The 19631-nt window shown below is 36.6% G+C and overlaps 1 protein-coding gene across 1 annotated transcript in view; it reads left to right on the plus strand.

The window, feature by feature from the left end:
- LOC148953993 (rho GTPase-activating protein 15-like) overlaps positions 1-19631 on the plus strand; it is a 149859-nt gene that overhangs the window by 88801 nt on the left and 41427 nt on the right. The window contains exon 7 of the mRNA XM_089085728.1: positions 2918-3061. Coding sequence (XP_088941854.1) covers positions 2918-3061 — 144 coding nt within the window. The remainder of the gene's footprint in view (positions 1-2917; positions 3062-19631) is intronic.

Genomic DNA, 19631 nt, shown 5'->3' on the forward strand with positions numbered 1-19631 from the left:
GAACATATCATATAGACATAACTAAGAACTCGGATGAGTAACTTAAGATATAAAAAACATACATAATGGCAATAAAGAGGCAGCATAAATAGGGAGATATAGAAACACAGAAGTAGGGGAGATATAGAAATGGTTAAAATTAACATCAGAATAAAGAAAAGCTGTAGGCTACTCGGTTTAGGTTACTTTGATTTGCCAGTCCTCATCCCCTCTCTTGTACTCACTTACTTGTACTTGCAGCAGGACAGAGCGTTTTCTGCTCACCCGGTATCTGAACAAAGCTTCTGGATGATGGTCTCCTTCCCTCTCCCTAGAAAAAGACTAAATAGTGTTAGTTAAAGCCCTTCACAGCAGTGTTAGGGTTACAAGTCCTTTTTTATTCAGAGTCTTCTGTTTTTGTTAAAACGTAGACAGTGTTCTGCTAGTTTAGCATAGTTTTATTTGAAACAAGCAAAATAATAGAAAACTAGAATTTTTCCTTCTCTTCCGCCCCCTTATTCCCTCCCTCACTCACTCACTCACTCTCTTCCTCTCTCCTGTATTCTTGATCGTGTTCTCTTTCATCGCAGTGCTTTGAGAACAAATATGCTCATGCAGGTGTATTTGCTTTAATGTATAGGGTTTTGGGTTGGACTGAAAACTTCAAAGTTAAATTCTCTTACTTTGAGGCTCTAAAGGTAACCGATCTGTACCAAAACTCACCCTAGAATTTTGGAATGGGGATTCCGGTAAATTATCATTTTTTAAAAATTTCCCTCGAAAATTTCCCTCTGGAAACTTCCCTCTCAACGGAAAATTCTTCCTGTGAAAAAATCCCCCTCCACCGAAATCTATGTCATCCCAAGAGGCATAGCTATTGGACCTTTCACCTATGCTAATCAAATGGCTATCTAAAAATTTTGATCTGATAACTTTGGGGAAAAGGGGCGTGGGAGGAAAGCTAGTTGTACTCCAGTGTTTTTAGTCACTGAAATCGAGCACTAGAACTTTTAATTTCCATTCGAATGAGCACTCTACCAATTTTCTAGGATCTTTAGTTCGAGACGATCATCTCTGGGGAGAAAAAACGAAAAAAGTAATTAAACACGCACCAGTGGTCTCTTTCTTCTTGAAAAAACATTATAATATTCCACATTTCTGCAGATAAGACCTAAAAACCTCTACTGTAGGGTTCTCTGATAGATTGAATGTGATGGTGCGCTTTTCATTAAGATTCCTTGACCTTTAGTAGGTGTTTCTCCCCTTTTTTGAAAATCAGGCAATTTTTTCAGGCTCTTAGCTTTTGACTGGTAACATTAAACTTAAGGAATTTTTGTATGTTTGAAATTAGCATAAAAATTCAATTCTTTTGATGTATGTATTGTTGTCAAAATTCTGTTTTTTAGAGTTTCGATTAAAGCAGCCGAGTCGCTCCTTACTTACAGATTTGTTATCATGAACTGCTACATATTTGCCTTATTAATGCTAATGCCCAGAGATGAAGATTACCCCAAAAAAATGCTGGTTGTGTCTACTGAGAGCTTTCATCCATATCAATTCTCGATTCTCTTTGTCCATAACTTCTTTCCCTTTTGCAGTCAATTTTTTTTTTCACTTCCATAATATGTTTACGAATAGCCTCCTTACACCCCTGCTACCTTCATCTTCTATCAAATAGGAACTGTCTTGTCTCAGCTGTCTCCAGGTAAGGTAGTGATCTATCTTATATTTTCCTTCTCGGGTCCTAGCTTTGACAAATCTCCAAGATAGAGGAAGGATAGCACAATTCCCATCATGCTTCTATGATCAAATCCCCAAAACCACCATACTATCATAGTCATTTATTAACATATATAAACAAATGTCAGGGGGTGACATTTGTTTATATATGTTAATAAATGACTATGATAGTATGGTGGTTTTGGGGATTTGATCATAGAAGCATGATGGGGATGGTGCTCTTCTTGCCCAATCTTAGCAAGTTGTGAAAGCTGGGAGCTGAGTAGGATGGTGAAAGATAGATTACTATCCGTCAATTAAGACTAGCCACAATGCCAATTACGGTGGCTTTTAGCTGTTAGAAAAACTTTTATTCGCCTTTTTCATTGGCACTGAGTCACTCAAGCGTTAAATGTGTATTAAACAAAAATGTTGGCAAAGCTATGATTATGCTTACTTTGCCTGGGAACAAATAATATTAGTTTCTGCAGCTTAAAGCTTATCACTTTTGTTACAAAACTGTTTCAACATGGAGTAATTTCGTAAATTTGACTTTTATTGCAACTGATTAAACGAAATAAAGTGTCACTAGACATATACTGGAATATATTTTGTATGAATATATCATCATTAAAAAACAGTAAACTCGTTGCCTTCTTTCGTTTTTGGGAATTGGTTCCACTGGAAACTCTTAAAACTACTAACGAGGGGACCTACCTAGCTGGGCAACAGACAACCGTCGTAGCCACGCCCATTACTTCGCTCTATCATCTCAATGCAAAAATGAATCCTAAATGAAAACAAGAGAGACAGGCCAGAAAAACAAGAAGGAGCAAAAGAAAAGGGAGGCTACTGAAAACGTCTAACTATGCTTGACAAAACACTTGGGTATTGTGATTTAGATAACTTCAAACTCTGAATTAGTTCTTCTTTCGTGAAGTTTGTCTTCCTAATTTTCTCTTTAAATTGTTTTGCCGCCCCGGGGGCTTACCTTTACTTGCCCTCCCCCTATATCTGGCCCTGTACTGAACCCCTTCCTGATTCATACGAAGGGCTCCTTTATGAAAACGCCATCTTGGATGTCCGGTGGGATGATGGGAAATTTGAGCGACCGCGTAATTGAGAGTGCTAGTGTTACCTTATTTGTCGACTTTTTTTTCCCATCATTGTTTGAAAATGCACACTTCGGATTTGTCATTTAATTGTATTTTTATTCCAGAAAGTAATTCGACAAGGACAATTAAGCAAAACGAAAATAACAGAAAATGGTAAGAAAACTCGGAAGAATTGGAGCTCATCTTATGGAATACTTTCTGACCAGATGCTGTTATTGTATAAAGATGCCAAGTCAGCCACTCAGTCTGTAAGAAAGTTTATATTATTTTGGATAGGGAGTTGGGTTGCCCTCAAACTTAAATAGTTTAAAATCCCTTATAATTGCTAACTTCGTAAGGAAAGATTTGCTATAATTACTGTATATATATATATATATATATATATATATATATATATATATATATATATATATATATATATATATATATATATGTTATATATATGTTCATATATGTTATATATATATATTCCTGTAGTTGCCTATCGTAAGGAAAGATTTAAGGAAAATGGGAACTTCTTAGGAGGGTGTGAAGAGGCAGGTTTTAATTAGTTTGGGATGGAGGAGGAGTATGTGTACCTGTTTTGGCCTCAGGCGGCTTGGTGCTGCAGTGAGTAGTTAGTAATAGTAGTTATATTTATCTCATTATTAGCATACTGTTAACTCGTAGTAGGAAAAAAAAAAAAAACACTCGTCAAATCACAGTAAAAACATGCAGTCAATTTGTAGTCAAAAACACGAAAGGGCTGCAATTGAGGCAAAAATATTTCTAACAAAAGTTTCTTCCAATCTAATGGAAATTCCCACTCCTTTCTTTGTATGGGTATGACGTTGTGTATTCTTACCTCCAGATACCAATACGATAAAATACTCGATAATCCAATGAAAAAGACTGTTTGATAAAACAGAGCTAAAACCAAGAAAAGACACAACACACACATAGCTTAGCCTTCTTCAGTCGGCATATTAGGAATGTCGGGCTAGGGACCCCTCCCCATCTCATATTGGTTTGAAAGGTCTTCTCCCGGTAAATATGACTTAGGGGGCCACAGAAATTTCATAGGGCGGCGAAAAATCAAGCGGTAGCTTATTGAGCTTCACATGGTAATATGGTATCCCCATTGGGGTTACTACCTGCGGGGTATGCCTGTAAGACCATAAATGTGTTAAATTCACATATAGCTTAGCCTACTTCAGTTGGGCTGTCATGGAATATCAGGCTAGGTCCCCTCCCCCCATCCCGTATCGGTTTGAACTTAGATTTGCCTATAGTGTAATTTTCAACCATAAGTTAAAGTCTCGTTGCTAAGCTAGTGGTTTTGCAATAAGTAAGATTTCAAGCTGTATTCTATTTTTCTTTTTCCTAGTCTGGGCCATTGAAAGATAATATTATTCAAAATGCCTTTCAATTTGTAGCTGTCATTTACAGGATTGGTCAAGGTCAATCCAGGGTCCATCCCTACAAAAAGTTCTATGTACAGAAGTGGTGATTTTATTTTAGTCTACATAGAGACTTTTTTTTGGCGAGAGACATATTTTATTTGAGAAAAATAGAAATGAAAACATGAATACTAAAAAGAGACAAAATTGGCAGATTCAGCCTGCAGTGGCGAAAAATAAATTTGGAGAATTACAAAATTATGGCGAGTTCATGTTCAGAGTCTTTCTTTAGATTTTAGTTCGGGGTGATAGATATATGTTTTGTTGAAGACGTCGAAAGAATACAAGTGAGCTATTTCCACAACCGTGTAGTATTATTTTCCCGGAGCCTAGGTAAGGTAGGTAAAGAGTTCACGAGAAATACCGCTATTTTTATATCTACAGGGGGGCCCATTTACCCTCCAAAGAGATATTAGTGGTGACACCTGTGGCTGAGAGTTTGGTCCTGTAGATAAATGGAGGCTGATATGGAAGCTGAAAAAATAGCCGGAGAACGAAAAGAGGAAAATAATAGAATGGCTTGAAAGAAGAAGGAGAGAGATAACCGAGAGTTTAAAAAACCATGATAGGCCTAATAAAAGCCCGTTGAGCAAATCCAGAAAGTGAGATTTTGTCACAACTAACTTGTAGGCTGTCGGATAGCCATAATAATTTGTCTAAGGATCAATCACGAGAAAATGAAAACTGCCAGACATTAAGTGCTAAGAATGAACAATATGCAACTTCGTTGACAAGGGGGGAAGGTGCACCGGCTCATAAAACAAAATTGGAGGCTAAGACCCCCTGTCGAAAAAACGAAGTGCTTGATATTCCAGTTCGAAATATGGATAATCCGGAAAAAAAGGGATTTGGAAGTGGCTAGCCTAGATAATATTAAAAATAAGACGTGCGAAATTGATTATAATTTTCAGAAAACTGAAAACTTCAAAACGCTTTTACGGAAAATGAGACACCGACAAGTACATACCAAGGTGAAACGCTCATTGTGCCAGAGAAAAATGAGAAGAAATATATTGTACGCGCTTTCCCTCGTAAGGTACGAGAAATTTTGTTGCAATATGAAAAACCAAATGTGGGAATTCAATTCCATTTCACAAAGATTTATTTAATACTTCGGCAAGAGCAAAGAAAGCCAAAAAAGAGAAAAGAGATATCCAACGGAACGACAATAAACAAGTGCAATCAAAGATGGTGGACACTGCAGTCCAATTCAGATTTAATGATGATTTAATTTGCGCGATTGAAAAATTTGAGAAAAGTAGAAATGAAAAGATGAATGCTAAAAAGAGACAAAATTGGCAGATTCAGCCTGCAGTGGCGAAAAATAAAATAATCGGAGAATTACAAAATTATGGCCAGTTCATGTTAAGAGTCTTTCTTTAGATTTTAGTTCGGGGTAATAGATATATGTTTTGTTGAAGACGTCGAAAGAATACAAGTGAGTTATTTTCTACAACCGTGTTATATTATTTTCCACGAACCCAGGCAGGGTAGGTAAAGAGTTCGCGAGAAATATTGTTACTAGTATATCGACAGGGGGGGCCCATTTACCCTCCAAAGAGATATTAGTGGTGACACCTGTGGCTGAGAGTTTGGTCCTGTAGATTGTTCGATCACGTTACCATAACCTCAAACAGGGTATTACCATACCCTATATTTATACATTGCAATAGTGGTGGCCACGAGGCAATTACCACTCCAGTAAAGTGGTGCCAGCGTTACAATAAGTGGTTCCATTACAATAAGTGGTGCCAGCACCATTACATTACAATATTTGGTGGCAGCTAGTTAAGGAAAGTTATCAGAAGATAGCTAAAAGACTTCGTGTTTTCCGAAGAGATTATTTAATTTAACCTACACAGTAGCTTACTGTGATTATATATAAAAAAAAAAACTGCGGGAAAAAGACGGACTCAAGTAAAAATATTGCAAACGTCTGAATGGGCGTAGCCTAGTTGGAATATAATAAAATATTACGAATCAATATATCGCGCAACTAATTAGCGTGCAAAAATAATTGGCTAGTTGAGACATAACAATTTTTAACGAGAAGACCGGAAGTTTGACATTCGATAAATTATTTTCATGCGAATATAAGAAGTTTTTTTATGTTAGCTGAATTTTGAAATAGTGTTGGTCAGAGATAATACAGATATGGAACGAACGGATTCAGAAAATGAATTAGAGGATATAACGATAAGGAGAATCAAAGTAGGTGAAGCAGCAGAAGTAGTAGGCAGTGTTTCCATTCTAGGTATTTCCCCCCTAAAAAGGGGATTTTTGAGGTATTTTAGGGGCAAACTTTTTATTTAGGGATTTTTTACAAGTCCCCTGAATTTTTTAAAGGAATTTGTAGGGTTTCGGCCCTAGAAAATCTTTTTCGGACCAGAAAAGGAAAATGGGACGGAATTATTTTTTGTCCCATTTTTCCAGAAACATGATAGCCTGGACGCGCCATAAAGGGAGCTAAGGATCTTTTGCACAGTCGATTTGGAAGTGTATTTTGTTTGAATGCATGCCTATGCTGGATAGAGTCTTCTAGGAGACGACGACAATAACATCTAAATTTACCTAGAAATCAAGAGAAGACGAGTCCAAAATTCTTTTAACACTACTAATCATATGAAGAAAACCTGGTAAAGGTGCAGATTAGGGACCCTTAGAGTCAAAGGTGCAGAGGTACTGCTCTATTAAACCAAGACTTGAAGAAGGACTATGTAAAGTCAACGAATGCATTCCAACTTAATTGAATTTCCCAAGTGTTACCTTCCCCTTGAAGGTATTTACTTGGGTCCAAATGGGCAGGTCTGTCTCTTGACACTGAAATCAAATCCTGGTGTGCCCCATGGTGCAGTTTAAAAGATCATCAGAGCTGCACAATCTTTTTACGTAGAAGCTATGCAGCAGATCCAAACTTGATTTAGTCTCAACGGAAACATTTACAAATATGCAGAAATGGTTGACCCCTTATCAGATCAATAATTACGGCCCGGTTCTCTCCAACCCTTTGTTCGAAAGCATTGGAAAGTATCATGGGATGGAAACAAAATCGAACAGGAGTGTAGTCAGCAAACTTCCGGAACCAGGTATACGCAAATCTAAAATCGGCCGTAATATTTGTGCTTTGTCTTCCTTTCTCAAACGTTGTCGCCGAGAAAGGTTTTTTAGCGCAGTAAAAATCATAATGACGGACAGACGGAACAAGTTGTAAACGGTAACGTTATGTGGAATTCTAAAAGCAGAATATGGTATGAATTGGGCCCAAGAAAGTTCCTCGTGGATTTTTGGAGACGAGTACCCACTGCTGGACATGAAAAGAGTCAGGGCTTCAGCTACCAGCGGAAACAAAAGGATCAAGGTGTTAAATCTGATTTTGACTAAAAATAGATTTTTATTTTTATTTTTTTAGAGGCAACTGATGGATTGTTCACACTGATATGATAAGCAGTGCGACCATATAACCCAAAGTACTGAAAATAACTATATAAAATAAATATTTATTTTCACCACCATATCAATTGACGCACTGACACAGCCGATTAAGCCCTTTGATTTGGTCCTGCGTAATAGAAAACAGAATTGAAATCTGTTTTTCTTACTCGTCTTCCACCATTCAGTGCGCCTCATCGCACCTTACTACATGTATGTGAACAATGAACAAGTATTGTTTTATTTTTTACCCTTTCTGTGTGAGGCTTGCTCAAAGTACATCTTAAGTAACTTCCTATCCTTAAAGTTCATATCTTCAGTCTTAATCTGATAGATCTTTCGACAGATAACTTTTTCACTTTTTAAACATTTTATTAATGCAACACAACCCAAAATGAAAATTAGGCAAAACAAAAATAATACTTGAAAAAGCTACCGGCTGAATATCATTAATGTCAATCCATCGTGCCAATTCAAATAAAAACGGGGGTGTTGCTAAAACAACAATAGAGAAGGAAAAAGTAATAGCAAAGAAAAAAAATATATATTCATATTGTCAAGAATCCAAAACGTGGCACCCGAATCTATTAGTCAAAACCGAACTTAACTAGTCGATAAATACAAAGCATTGCTTAAACGTCAAAAGAATATATCTTGGTAAAAGTAGAGGTCTTGAGTTGCAAAATAAGTCATCTTGAACAATTGCTATTAAAAATCAGTATAACAAGGCTTTACTAGTGATTTGGAAATACGTAAGAAAATAGGGAACCCTATTGGGATTTAGGTGTTGAAAATGGGGATTTCTAGGGATTTCCCACCATCCTTTTAGGGATTTCAAAAATTTGAAGTGGAAATACTGGTAGTAGGAGCTCAAGGTTCAGCAGGGGGTCGCGAAAAAGTAGTCATGTAGATATGACACAATATTGACAGAAAAGAAAGAGAACAAAGAAAAGAGGTAGCCAAAACAAAAACCGCTAATATATGGAAAAAACACAGGCTGAAATAGGCGAAATTAAGAGAGATAGAGAGGAGTTAGGAACGACTACAGGAACCCTTAGAAAGGCTAATATGGAAGCTGAAAAAATAGCCGGAGAACGAAAAGAGGAGAATGATAGAATAGCTTGAAAGAAGAAGGAGAGAGATAACCGAGAGTTTAAAAAACCATGATAGGCCTAATAGAAGCCCGCTGGGAAATTCCAGAAAGTGAGATTTATCACAACTAACTTGTAGGCTGTCGGATAGCCATAATAATTTGTCTAAGGATCAATCACGAGAAAATGAAAACTGCCAGACATTAAGTGCTAAGACAGAAAAATATGCAACTTCGTTGACAAGGGGGGAAGGTGCACCGGCCCATTAAACAAAATTGGAGGCTAAGACCCCCTGTCGAAAAAACGAAGTGCTTGATATTCCAGTTCGAAATATGGATAATCCGGAAAAAAGGGTTGCGGAAGTAGCTAGGCCAGATAATGTTAAAAATAAGACGTGCGAAATTGATTATAATTTTCAGAAAACTGAAAACTTGAGAACACTTTTACGGAAAATGAGACACCGACAAGTACATACCAAGGTAAAACGCTCATTGCGCCAGAGAAAAATGAGAAGAAATTTATTGTATGCGCTTTTCCTCGTACAGGTCGAGAAATTTTGTTGCAATATGAAAAACCAAATGTGGGAATTCAGTTCCCATTTCACAAAGATTTATTTAATACTTCGGCAAGAGCAAAGAAAGCCAAAAAAGAGGAAAGAAATATTAAAAGGAACTACAATAAAGAGGTGCAGTCGAAGATAGTGGACACTGGAGTCCAATTCATATTTAATGATGATTTAATTTGCGCGATTGAAAAATTTGAGAAAAGTAGAAATGAAAGCATGAATACTAAAAAGAGACAAAATTGGCAGATTCAGCCTGCAGTGGCGAAAAATAAAATAATCGGAGAATTACAAAATTACGAGAAGAAAAAGAGCTCAGGGGGGGGGGGCAAAGAGGTCCAAGACCCAGTGGGAAAATTACAAAACTACAGTAAAACGAAAAAGCTTAGGAGGGAGGAGATAAGCTAGTGGTTTTGCAATAAGTAAGCTTTCAAGCTAAATTCTATTTTTGTCTTCCTGATCTGAGCCATTGAAAGATAATATTATTCAAAATCCCTTTGAATTTGTAGCTTTCATTTATAGGATATGCTAGGGTCAATCCAGGGTCCACCCCTACAAAATTTCTATGTACAGAAGTGGTGATTTTATTTTAGTCTATATTGAGACTCTGTTTGGGGAGTTCATGTTCAGAGTCTTTGTTGAGAGTTTAGTTCGGAGTGATAGATATAAATGTTTTGTTAAAGACGTCGAAGGAATACAAGCGAGGTATTTTCTACAATAATCTTAGATTATTTTCCGTGAACCCAGGCAGGGTAGGAAAAGAGTTCGCGAGAAATATTATCATTGGTATATCGACAGGGGGTCCCATTTACCCTCGAAAGAGATAGCTAGAGATATAAGCGGTGGCCCATATGGTGGCACCCGTGGCCGAGAGTTTGGCCCCGTAGGTTGTTCGATCACGTTCCCATACCCTCAAACAGGGTATACTGTAATAGGGTGTTACCATACCCTATACACATAAATTGCAATAGTGGCGGCCGCAAGGCAATTACCACACTAATAAAGTGGTGCCAGTGTTGGTTTCATTACAATAAGTGGTGCCAGCACCATTACATTACAATAGTGTAGATAACATATTGCTTCTGTAAGAACCGCCTTTTATTTTAGTTTGTGTGCCACAGCCATAAAAAGTCAAGTTTCGGTATTTGCAGTCAAGTTTCGAGTTTTTGCAGAAGAAAAGGTTCCAACGCAAATTTTGCCTTTTGGTCACAATTCTTTATGAAAGACTGCTCAAACACAAGGACCGTTGAATTTGAAGTATTTTTAGAGAAATTTAAGACTTTAGTGTAAAGAGCAAGTGTTGGGAAGGGCAGCCCCTCTTATATACGGAATAATTTCTGTTCGTTTTAAGTTTTAATATTGCTCCTTAGTTTTAGTTTTAAAAAACTCTTTTTTTATTTAATATCAGTAGCGCACAACTGACACTCTGACCTTAGATGGTGTAGAGGGGTGGTAACCTTACTTTTGTTTGTGGCAATTTCTGTTCGTTTTCAAAAAACAAAGATTGAGAAAACTCAATGAAAAGACAACAAACGAGACAGCGGCCAGTAGAAAGAAAAAGATGAAAGACTAAAACAACGCGGATAATAATAATAATAATCTGTATTTAAAAGCCAATTAAAGCCATATACAAAAAGACAAATACTAAAGAAAAATTGCACTTCATTTGACATCCTTCCCATCAATACAAAATTTCCTACTGCCACAATATAACGGGGAGTTCTAGACCTCATTAACTCACAAAGCAGCGTATCTTCCCCCTCCTGGATAATTAATCCCCTTAAATGAGATAGTTGCTTACACCGGAGGAGGAAATGGCCCAACCCATAATCATTTTCCCCACATCTCAAGCAACTACATCCGGCCTCCGGACCTTCCCTCTTTTTCCTTGCAACCTTAGTATAAATTGGAAGACAATTTGCTCGAATCTGAATCCAAATCCTCAAATATTTAATGGGCAATCCCAGCTTGAAATAAAACTCCTGACCAAAATTCTCTTTTACTTCTATACAAAGTAAGACTCGGAGATTTGTACACAGCTGCTTGCCATAGTTGCACTTCTTGGTCTTCAAGTCTTGCACTAAATTCCTTGAAGAACTGTTCATGATCCTCTGGCCCTTTTCCCTTCTCCCACGAACTTGAAAATCCATTCTCATCTAATATCCTTTTGATTTGTGCTGTTCATGATGTTTTGTTACACTGAAGGAGAAGATCTTCATATGCTGCTCGGGCAAGTCTAGTCTGGGGAAGTTCTAGAAGCCTTAACCAAAATTTGATGATTTGGGTATATCTTTTCAATTTCAGGTTAAATATACCAAGATCACCTTTTAAAACTAACGTATGCGTTGTATTGTGTAGGCCAAAAACTCGTTTATAATATTGAAGTTGAAGGGTTTCTAGTTGCTTTGCCGGCTGATACCCCCATATTTCTGATCCGTAATGTAGGATAGGAGTAGAATGGGGGGTGCTACTCCAGAACGAACTCCTTATATGGGCATAGAATACAGAACGAACTCCTTATATGGGCATAGAATACAGAACGAACTCCTTATATGGGCATAGAGTCATTAGGGGGAACACGTGGTTAATGGGGTCAATGACCTCTTTTTCCAAGATCGATTTATTTGATGTTTCTGTGTGTAATAGCTCCGGGGTGAAGGTTGCACATGTGCATTGAATTCTAACGGGAACAATGTTATTGATCTAGGACTCGAGGGGAAGTGAATTTCCGAGAACTTGATTGCGTAATCGAAGGGGAAGTGGATTTCCGAGAACTTGATTGCGTAATCGAAGGGGAAGTGGATTTCCGAGAACTTGTTTGCGTAATCGAGGGGAAAGTGGATTTCCGAGAACTTGATTGCGTAATCGAAGGGAAAGTGGATTTCCGAGAAATTGATTGCGTAATCAAAGTGTGTCAACAACAACAACAACGACCTTGACATTCGCTGAGAGCGTGCACTTACAACAACATCGACCTTGGAACACCTGTGCAGTCGACCTCAATTCACCTATCGTGAATCAATAATTCCCCTTAGAAACAACAAATTAATTTCCCCTTCTTGACAGATCAATCAATCAATGACATCATCTGTCAGACTTTAAAAATTTCCGCATAGAAACATTTCTCCAGGAATAGATCCATATCATTAATGTCTTTGCCTCGGGAACAACTCTTTTGGTCGAACTCCAAAGGATATTAATAACCAAAGGCCATGGAAACAATTAGGCAAGAAACATCTTAGCGATGAATTGTTTTAGCGCGCGAGAAGGTTTCCTATTAATTTGAAATGCGTTAGCACAGAGATGCCAATAACAAAGGAACACGCTGAATTTACGTTTAGTGATTATTTGGGCGAAACCGTTTTAGACAGGTTATGGAACTATTTCGGCGAAACAGATAGAGACATTTTAAAAGAAGATTTTTGAAGAGATTTTGGAGGAGGTTTTGAGTGTGGTCGTTATAATACACAAGTTTCATTTGAACAGTGTTGTGAGGTCCTCTAACCCAACCCCAAAGGGTTCCAATCCTCCTACCCCAACCCCGAAGGAAGCCCCCGGTCCTCAAAGCCCCCCAAACTCCCAAAGGCCCTCCACCGGTCCCCCAAAGGCCCATCGAGCTCCCAAAGGACCAACAGGGTTCCAAAGGCCCTCCACCGGTCCCCAAATGTCCCCCAGGCTCCCCACTGGCCCCCCGGACCCCCCAAGGCCCTCCCCCTGGCCCCCAAAGGTCCACCGGGCTCCCAAAGGACCAATCGGTCCTCAAGTGCCCCCAGACCTCCAAAGGCCCTCCCTGTGCCCCAAAGGCCCTCCACCGGTCCCCAAATGTCCCCCAGGCACCCAAAGGCCCTCCCTGTGCCCCAAAGGCCCTCCCCGGCCCCCAAAGGCCCACCCAGACCCTCAACGGCCATCCCCGGGCTCCCCAAAGGCCCATCGAGTTCCCAAAAGGTCCACCGGGCTCCCAAAGGACCAATCAGTCCTCAAGTGCCCCCCCGACCCCCCTAAAGGCCCTCCCTGTACCCCAAAGGCCCACCACCGATCCCCAAATGTCCCCCAAGCACCCAAAGGCCCTCCCGGCGCCCCCAAGACCCCCCCCCACCCCCAAATGCTATCTCCGGACCCCAAAGCCCAACCCAGTAGTGGTTGGGTGTGGTTTACCTTGTCACAGTTACATTTTCTTGATTTTTCAAAGTTCATTATGAATTTCTTTCGTTGAAATGCAAGAGTTGGAATATTTCAGTAGCGTTTGGTTGTGGTTTACCTTGTAACAGTTACATTTTCATAATTTTTCAAAGTTCATTGTGAATTTCATTATTTGAATTGAAATAGTTGTAATATCTCAGTAGAGTTATGTTGTGGTTTACCTTGTAAGAGTTAAATTTTATAGATTTTTCAAAGTTCATTTTGAATTTCTTTCGTTGAAATGCAAGAGTTGGTATATTTCAGTAGTGTTTGGTGGTGGTTTACCTTGTCACAGTTACATTTTCTTGATTTTTCAAAGTTCATTTTGAATTTCTGTTGTTGAAATGCAAGAGTTGGACTATTTCAGTAGCGTTCGGTTGTGGTTTACCATGTCACAAGTTACATTTTCTTGATTTTTCAAAGCTCATTTTGAATTTCCTTTGTTGAAATGCAAGAGTTGGAATATTTCAGTAGTGTTTGGTTGTGGTTTACCTTGTCACAGTTACATTTGCTTGATTTTTCAAGGTTCATTTGAATTTCTTTCAGTGAAATGCATGGGTTTGACTATTTCAATAGTGTTTGGTTGTGGTTTACCTTGTCACAGTTAAATTTTCTTGATTTTTCAAAGGTCATTTTGAATTTCTTTCGTTGAAATGCAATAGTTGGAATATTTCAGTAGTGTTTGGTTGTGGTTTACCTTGTCACAGTTACATTTTCTTGATTTTTCAAAGTTCATTTGAATTTCTTTCGTTGAAATGCAAGAGTTGGACTATTTCAGTAGCGTTCGGTTGTGGTTTACCTTGTCAAAGTTACATTTTCTTGATTTTTCAAAGGTCATTTTGAATTTCCTATGTTGAAATGCAAGAGTTGGAATATTTCAGTAGTGTTTGGTTTTGGTTTACCTTGTCACAGTTACATTTTCTTGATTTTTCAAAGTTCATTTTGAATTTCTTTCATTGAAATACAAGAGTTGGAATATTTCAGTAGTGTTTGCTTGCGGATTACCTTGTCACAGTTGCATTTTCTTGATTTTTAAAAGTTCATTTGAATTTCTTTCGTTGAAATGCAATAGTTGGAATATTTCAGTAGTGTATGGTCGTGGTTTACCTTGTCACACTTACATTTTCTTGATTTTTCAAAGTTCATTTTGAATTTCTTTCATTGAAATGCAAGAGATGGAATATTTCACTAGTGTTTGGTTGTGGTTTACCTTGTCACAGTTACATTTTCTTGATTTTTCACAGTTCATTTTGAATTTCTTTCGTTGAAATGCAAGAGTTGGAATATTTCAGTAGCGTTCGGGTGTGGTTTAACTTGTCACAGTTACATTTTCTTGATTTTTCAAAGTTCATATTGAATTTAATTAGTTGAAATGCAAGAGTTGGAATATTTCAGTAGTGTTTGGTTGTGGTTTACCTTGTAACAGTTACATTTTCATGATTTTTCAAGGTTCATTTGATTTTCTTTCGTTGAAATGCAATAGTTGGAATTTTTAAGTATCGTTTGGTTGTGGTTTACATTGTCACAGTTAAATTTTCTTGATTTTTCAAATTTCATTTTGAATTTCTTTCGTTGAAATGCAATAGTTGGAATATTTCAGCAGTTTTCGGTTGTGGTTTACCTTGTCAAAGTTACATTTTCTTGATTTTTCAAAGTTCATTTTGAATTTCTTTCGTTGAAATGCAAGAGTTGGAATATTTCAGTAGCGTTCGGTTGTGGTTTACCTTATCACAGTTACATTTTCTTGATTTTTCAAAGCTCATTTGAATTTCTTTAGTTGAAAAGCAAGAGTTGGACTATTTCAGTTGTGTTTGGTTGTGGTTTACCTTGTCACAGTTACATTTTCTTGATATTTCAAAGTTCATTATGAATTTCTTTCGTTGAAAAGCAAGAATTGGAATATTTCAGTAGTGTTTGGTCGTGGTTTACCTTGTCACAGTTACATTTTCTTGACTTTTCAAAGTTCATTTGAATTTCTTTTGTTGAAATGCAAGAGTTGGAATATTTCAGTAGCGTTCGGTTATGGTTTACCATGTCAAAGTTACATTTTCTTGATTTTTCAAAGCTCATTTTGAATTTCCTTTGTTGAAATGCAAGAGTTGGAATATTTCAGCAGTGTTTGGTTGTGGTTTACCTTGTCACAGTTACATTTTCTTGATTTTTCAAGGTTCATTTAAATTTATTTCTTTGAAATTCAAGAGTTGGAATATTTCAGTAGTGTTTGGTTGTGGTTTAACTTGCCACAGTTACATTTTCATGATTTTTCAAAGTTCATTTTGAATTTCTTTCGTTGAAATGCAATAGTTGGACTATTTCAGTAGCGTTCGGTTGTGGTTTACCTTGTCACAGTTACATTTTCTTGATTTTTAAAAGTTCATTTGAATTTCTTTTGTTGAAATGCAAGAGTTGGGATATTTCAGTAGAGTTCGGTTGTTGTTTACCTTGTCAAAGTTACATTTTCTTGATTTTTCAAAGTTCATTTTTAATTTCTTTCGTTGAAAAGCAAGAGTTGGAATATTTCAGTAGTGTTTGGTTGTGGTTTACCTTGTCACAGTTACATTTTCATGATTTTTCAAAGTTCATTTGAATTTCTTTCGTTTAAATGCAAGAGATGGAATATTACAGAAGTGTTTGGTCGTGGTTTGCCTTATCACAGTTACATTTTCATGATTTTTAAAAGTTTATTTTGAATTTCTTTACTTGAAAAGCAAGAGTTGGACTATTTCAGTAGTATTTGGTTATGGTTTACCTTTGTCACAGTTACATTTTCTTGATTTTTCAAAGCTAATTTTGAATTTCTTTCGTTGAAATGCAAGAGTTGGAATATCTCAGTAGTGTTTGCTTATGGTTTACCTTGTCACAGTTACATTTTCATGATTTTTCAAAGTTCATTTTAATATATTTATTTTTAATGCAATAGTTTGAATATATAAGTAGTGGTTAGTTATGGTTTAACTTGTCACAGTTACATTTTCTTGAATTTTCAAAGTTCATTTAAAATTTCTTTCGTTGAAAAGCAAGAGTTGGACTATTTCAGTAGTGTTTGGTTTTGTTTTACCTTGTCACAGTTACATTTTCTTGATTTTTCAATTTTCATTTCGAATTTCTTTCATTGAAATGCAAGAGTTGGACTATTTCAGTAGTGTTTGGTTATGGTTTACCTTGTCACAGTTACATTTCCTGATTTTTCAAAGTTCATTTTGAATTTCTTTCGTTGAAATGCAAGAGTTGGACTATTTCAGTAGTGTCTGTTTATGGTTTACCTTGTCACAGTTACATTTTCCTGATTTTTCAAAGTTCATTTTGAATTTCTTTCCTTGAAATGCAAGAGTTTGACTATTTCAGTAGTGTTTGGTTATGGTTTACCTTGTCACAGTTACATTTTCTTGATTTTTAAAAGTTCATTTTGAATTGCTTTCGTTGAAATGCAAGAGTTGGAATATTTCAGTAGTGTTTGGTTATGGTTTACCTTGTCACAGTTACATTTTCATGATTTTTCAAAGTTCATTTTGAATTTCCTTCGTTGATAATCAAGAGTTGGAATATTTCAGTTGTGTTTGGTTATGGTTTACCTTGTCACAGTTAAATTTTCTTGATTTTTCAAAGTTCATTTTGAATTTCTTTCGTTGAAATGCAAGAGTTGGAATATTTCAGTAGTGTTTGGTTGTGGTTTACCTTGTCAAAGTTACATTTTCTTGATTTTTCAGTTGCTATTTTTTGACTTTTCCGAGCTGGATTTCTTAGCCGTTCATAGGTGAGTGCTGTCTGAAACTTGTGATTTGAGATGGTTAATTTGCTATTTCCGGCTTTTATTAGCTAGGTTTCATAGCCTTTCATAGGTGTGTTGTCAGAAAGTTACGATTTGGGATGTGTAGTTTGCTATTTGAACTTTTCAGAGCTAGGATTCTTAGTCCATCATTGGTGTTTGTTGTCTGAAACCAATAGTTTGGGATGACTAGTTTGCTATTTCAGGCTTGTTCATTTTGAATTTCTGTCATTGAAATGCAAGAGTTGGAAAATTAGGTCTTAGTCCACCAGTTCAGTATTAGGGTCCCAGTCCACCAGCCTGAACGGTGGAAATTCACTAGCTCAGAATTGGGGTCTTAGTCCACCAGCCTGAATGGTGGAAATCCACTAGCTCACTATTGGGGTTTCAGTCCACCAGCCTGAATGGTGGAAATTCACTAACTCAGAATTATGGTCTTAGTCCACCATCCCGAATGGTGGAAATTCTATAGCTCAGATTTGGAGTCTTAGTCCACCAGACTTAATGTTTGAAATTCACATTAGACTACACAAAAACTTACACACAAACAAAAACTTACACACACTCACAAAAACATACACACACACACACACAAAAACTTACACACACACACACATGAAAACTTACATACACACACCAAAACTTACACACACACGATGAAACTTCACACACACACACACACAAAAACTTACACTCACACACACACACACAAACTTACACATGCACACGAAAACTTACATGCGCACAAAAACTTACATGCACACAAAAACTTACACACACACACACACACACACACACACAAACTTACACACACACATACAAACACGAAAACTCACACACACACACTTTGGCTGTGGTTTACCTTGTCACAGTTACATTTTCTTGATTTTTCAAAGTTCATTTGAATTTCTTTCGTTGAAATGCAAGAGTTGGAATATTTCAGTAGCGTTAGGTTGTGGTTTACCTTGTCACAGTTACATTTTCTTGATATTTCAAATTTCATTTTGAATTTCTATCGTTGAAATGCAAGAGTTGGAATATTTCAGTTGTGTTTGGTTGTGGTTTACCTTGTCAAAGTTACATTTTCTTGATTTTTCAAAGTTCATTATGAATTTCTTTCGTTGAAAATCAAGAATTGGAAAATTTCAGTAGTGTTTGGTTGTGGTTTACCTTGTCACAGTTACATTTTCTTGATTTTTCAAAGTTCATTTTGAATTTCTTTCATTGAAATGCAAGAGTTGGAATATTTAAGAAGTGTTTGGTTGTGGTATACCTTGCCACAGTTAAATTTTCTTGATTTTTCAAAGTTCATTTTGAATTTATTTCGTTGAAATGCAATAGTTGGAATATTTCAGTAGTGTTTGGTCGTGGTTTAACTTGTCACAGTTACATTTTTTTGATTTTTCAAAGTTCATTTTGAATTTCCTTCATTGAAATGCAAGAGTTGGACTATTTCAGTAGTGTTTGGTTGTGGTTTACCTTGTCAAAGTTACATTTTCATGATTTTTCAAAGCTCATTTTGAATTTCTTTCGTTGAAATGCAAGAGTTGGAATATTTCAGTAGTGTTTGCTTATGGTTTACCTTGTCACAGTTACATTTTCTTGATTTTTAAAAGTTAATTTTGAATTTCTTTTGTTGAAATGCAAGAGTTGGAATATTTCAGTAGTGTTTGGTTATGGTTTACCATGTCACAGTTACATTTTCTTGATTTTTCAAAGTTCATTTCGAATTTCTCTCGTTGAAATGCAAGAGTTGGACTATTTCAGTGGTGTTTGGTTATGGTTTACCTTATCACAGTTACATTTTCTTGAATTTTCAAATATCATTTTTAATTTGTTTATTTGAAAAGAAATAGTTTTAATATTTCCTTAGTGTTTGATTTTGTTTTACCTTTTCAATTTTGCATTCTATTGATTTTTAAATGTACATTTGAATTTCTTTCGTTGAAATGCAAGAGTTGGAATATTTCAGTAGTGTTTGCTTATGGTTTACCTTGTCACAGTTGCATTTTCTTGATTTTTCAAAGTTCATTTTAATTTCTTTCGTTTAAATTAAAGAGTTGGAACATTTAAGTAGTGTTTGGTTATGGTTTACCTTGTCACAGTTACATTTTCTTGATTTTTCAAATTTCATTTTGAATTTCTTTCGTTGAAATGCAAGAGTTGGAATATTTCAGTGGTGTTTGTTTATGGTTCACCTTATCACAGTTACATTTTCTTGATTTTCAAATTCATTACGAATTTCTTTCATTGAAATGCATGAGTTGGAATATTTCACTAGTGTTTGGTTCTGGTTTACCTTGCCACATTTACACACATGTATACACATGTACGCACATGTGCTTATCATGA

The sequence above is a fragment of the Artemia sp. Qi Xiang Cuo genome, chromosome 3 (assembly GCF_049724085.1).
Source record: "Artemia sp. Qi Xiang Cuo chromosome 3, ASM4972408v1, whole genome shotgun sequence".
In the NCBI taxonomy this organism is placed as follows: domain Eukaryota; kingdom Metazoa; phylum Arthropoda; class Branchiopoda; order Anostraca; family Artemiidae; genus Artemia; species Artemia sp. Qi Xiang Cuo.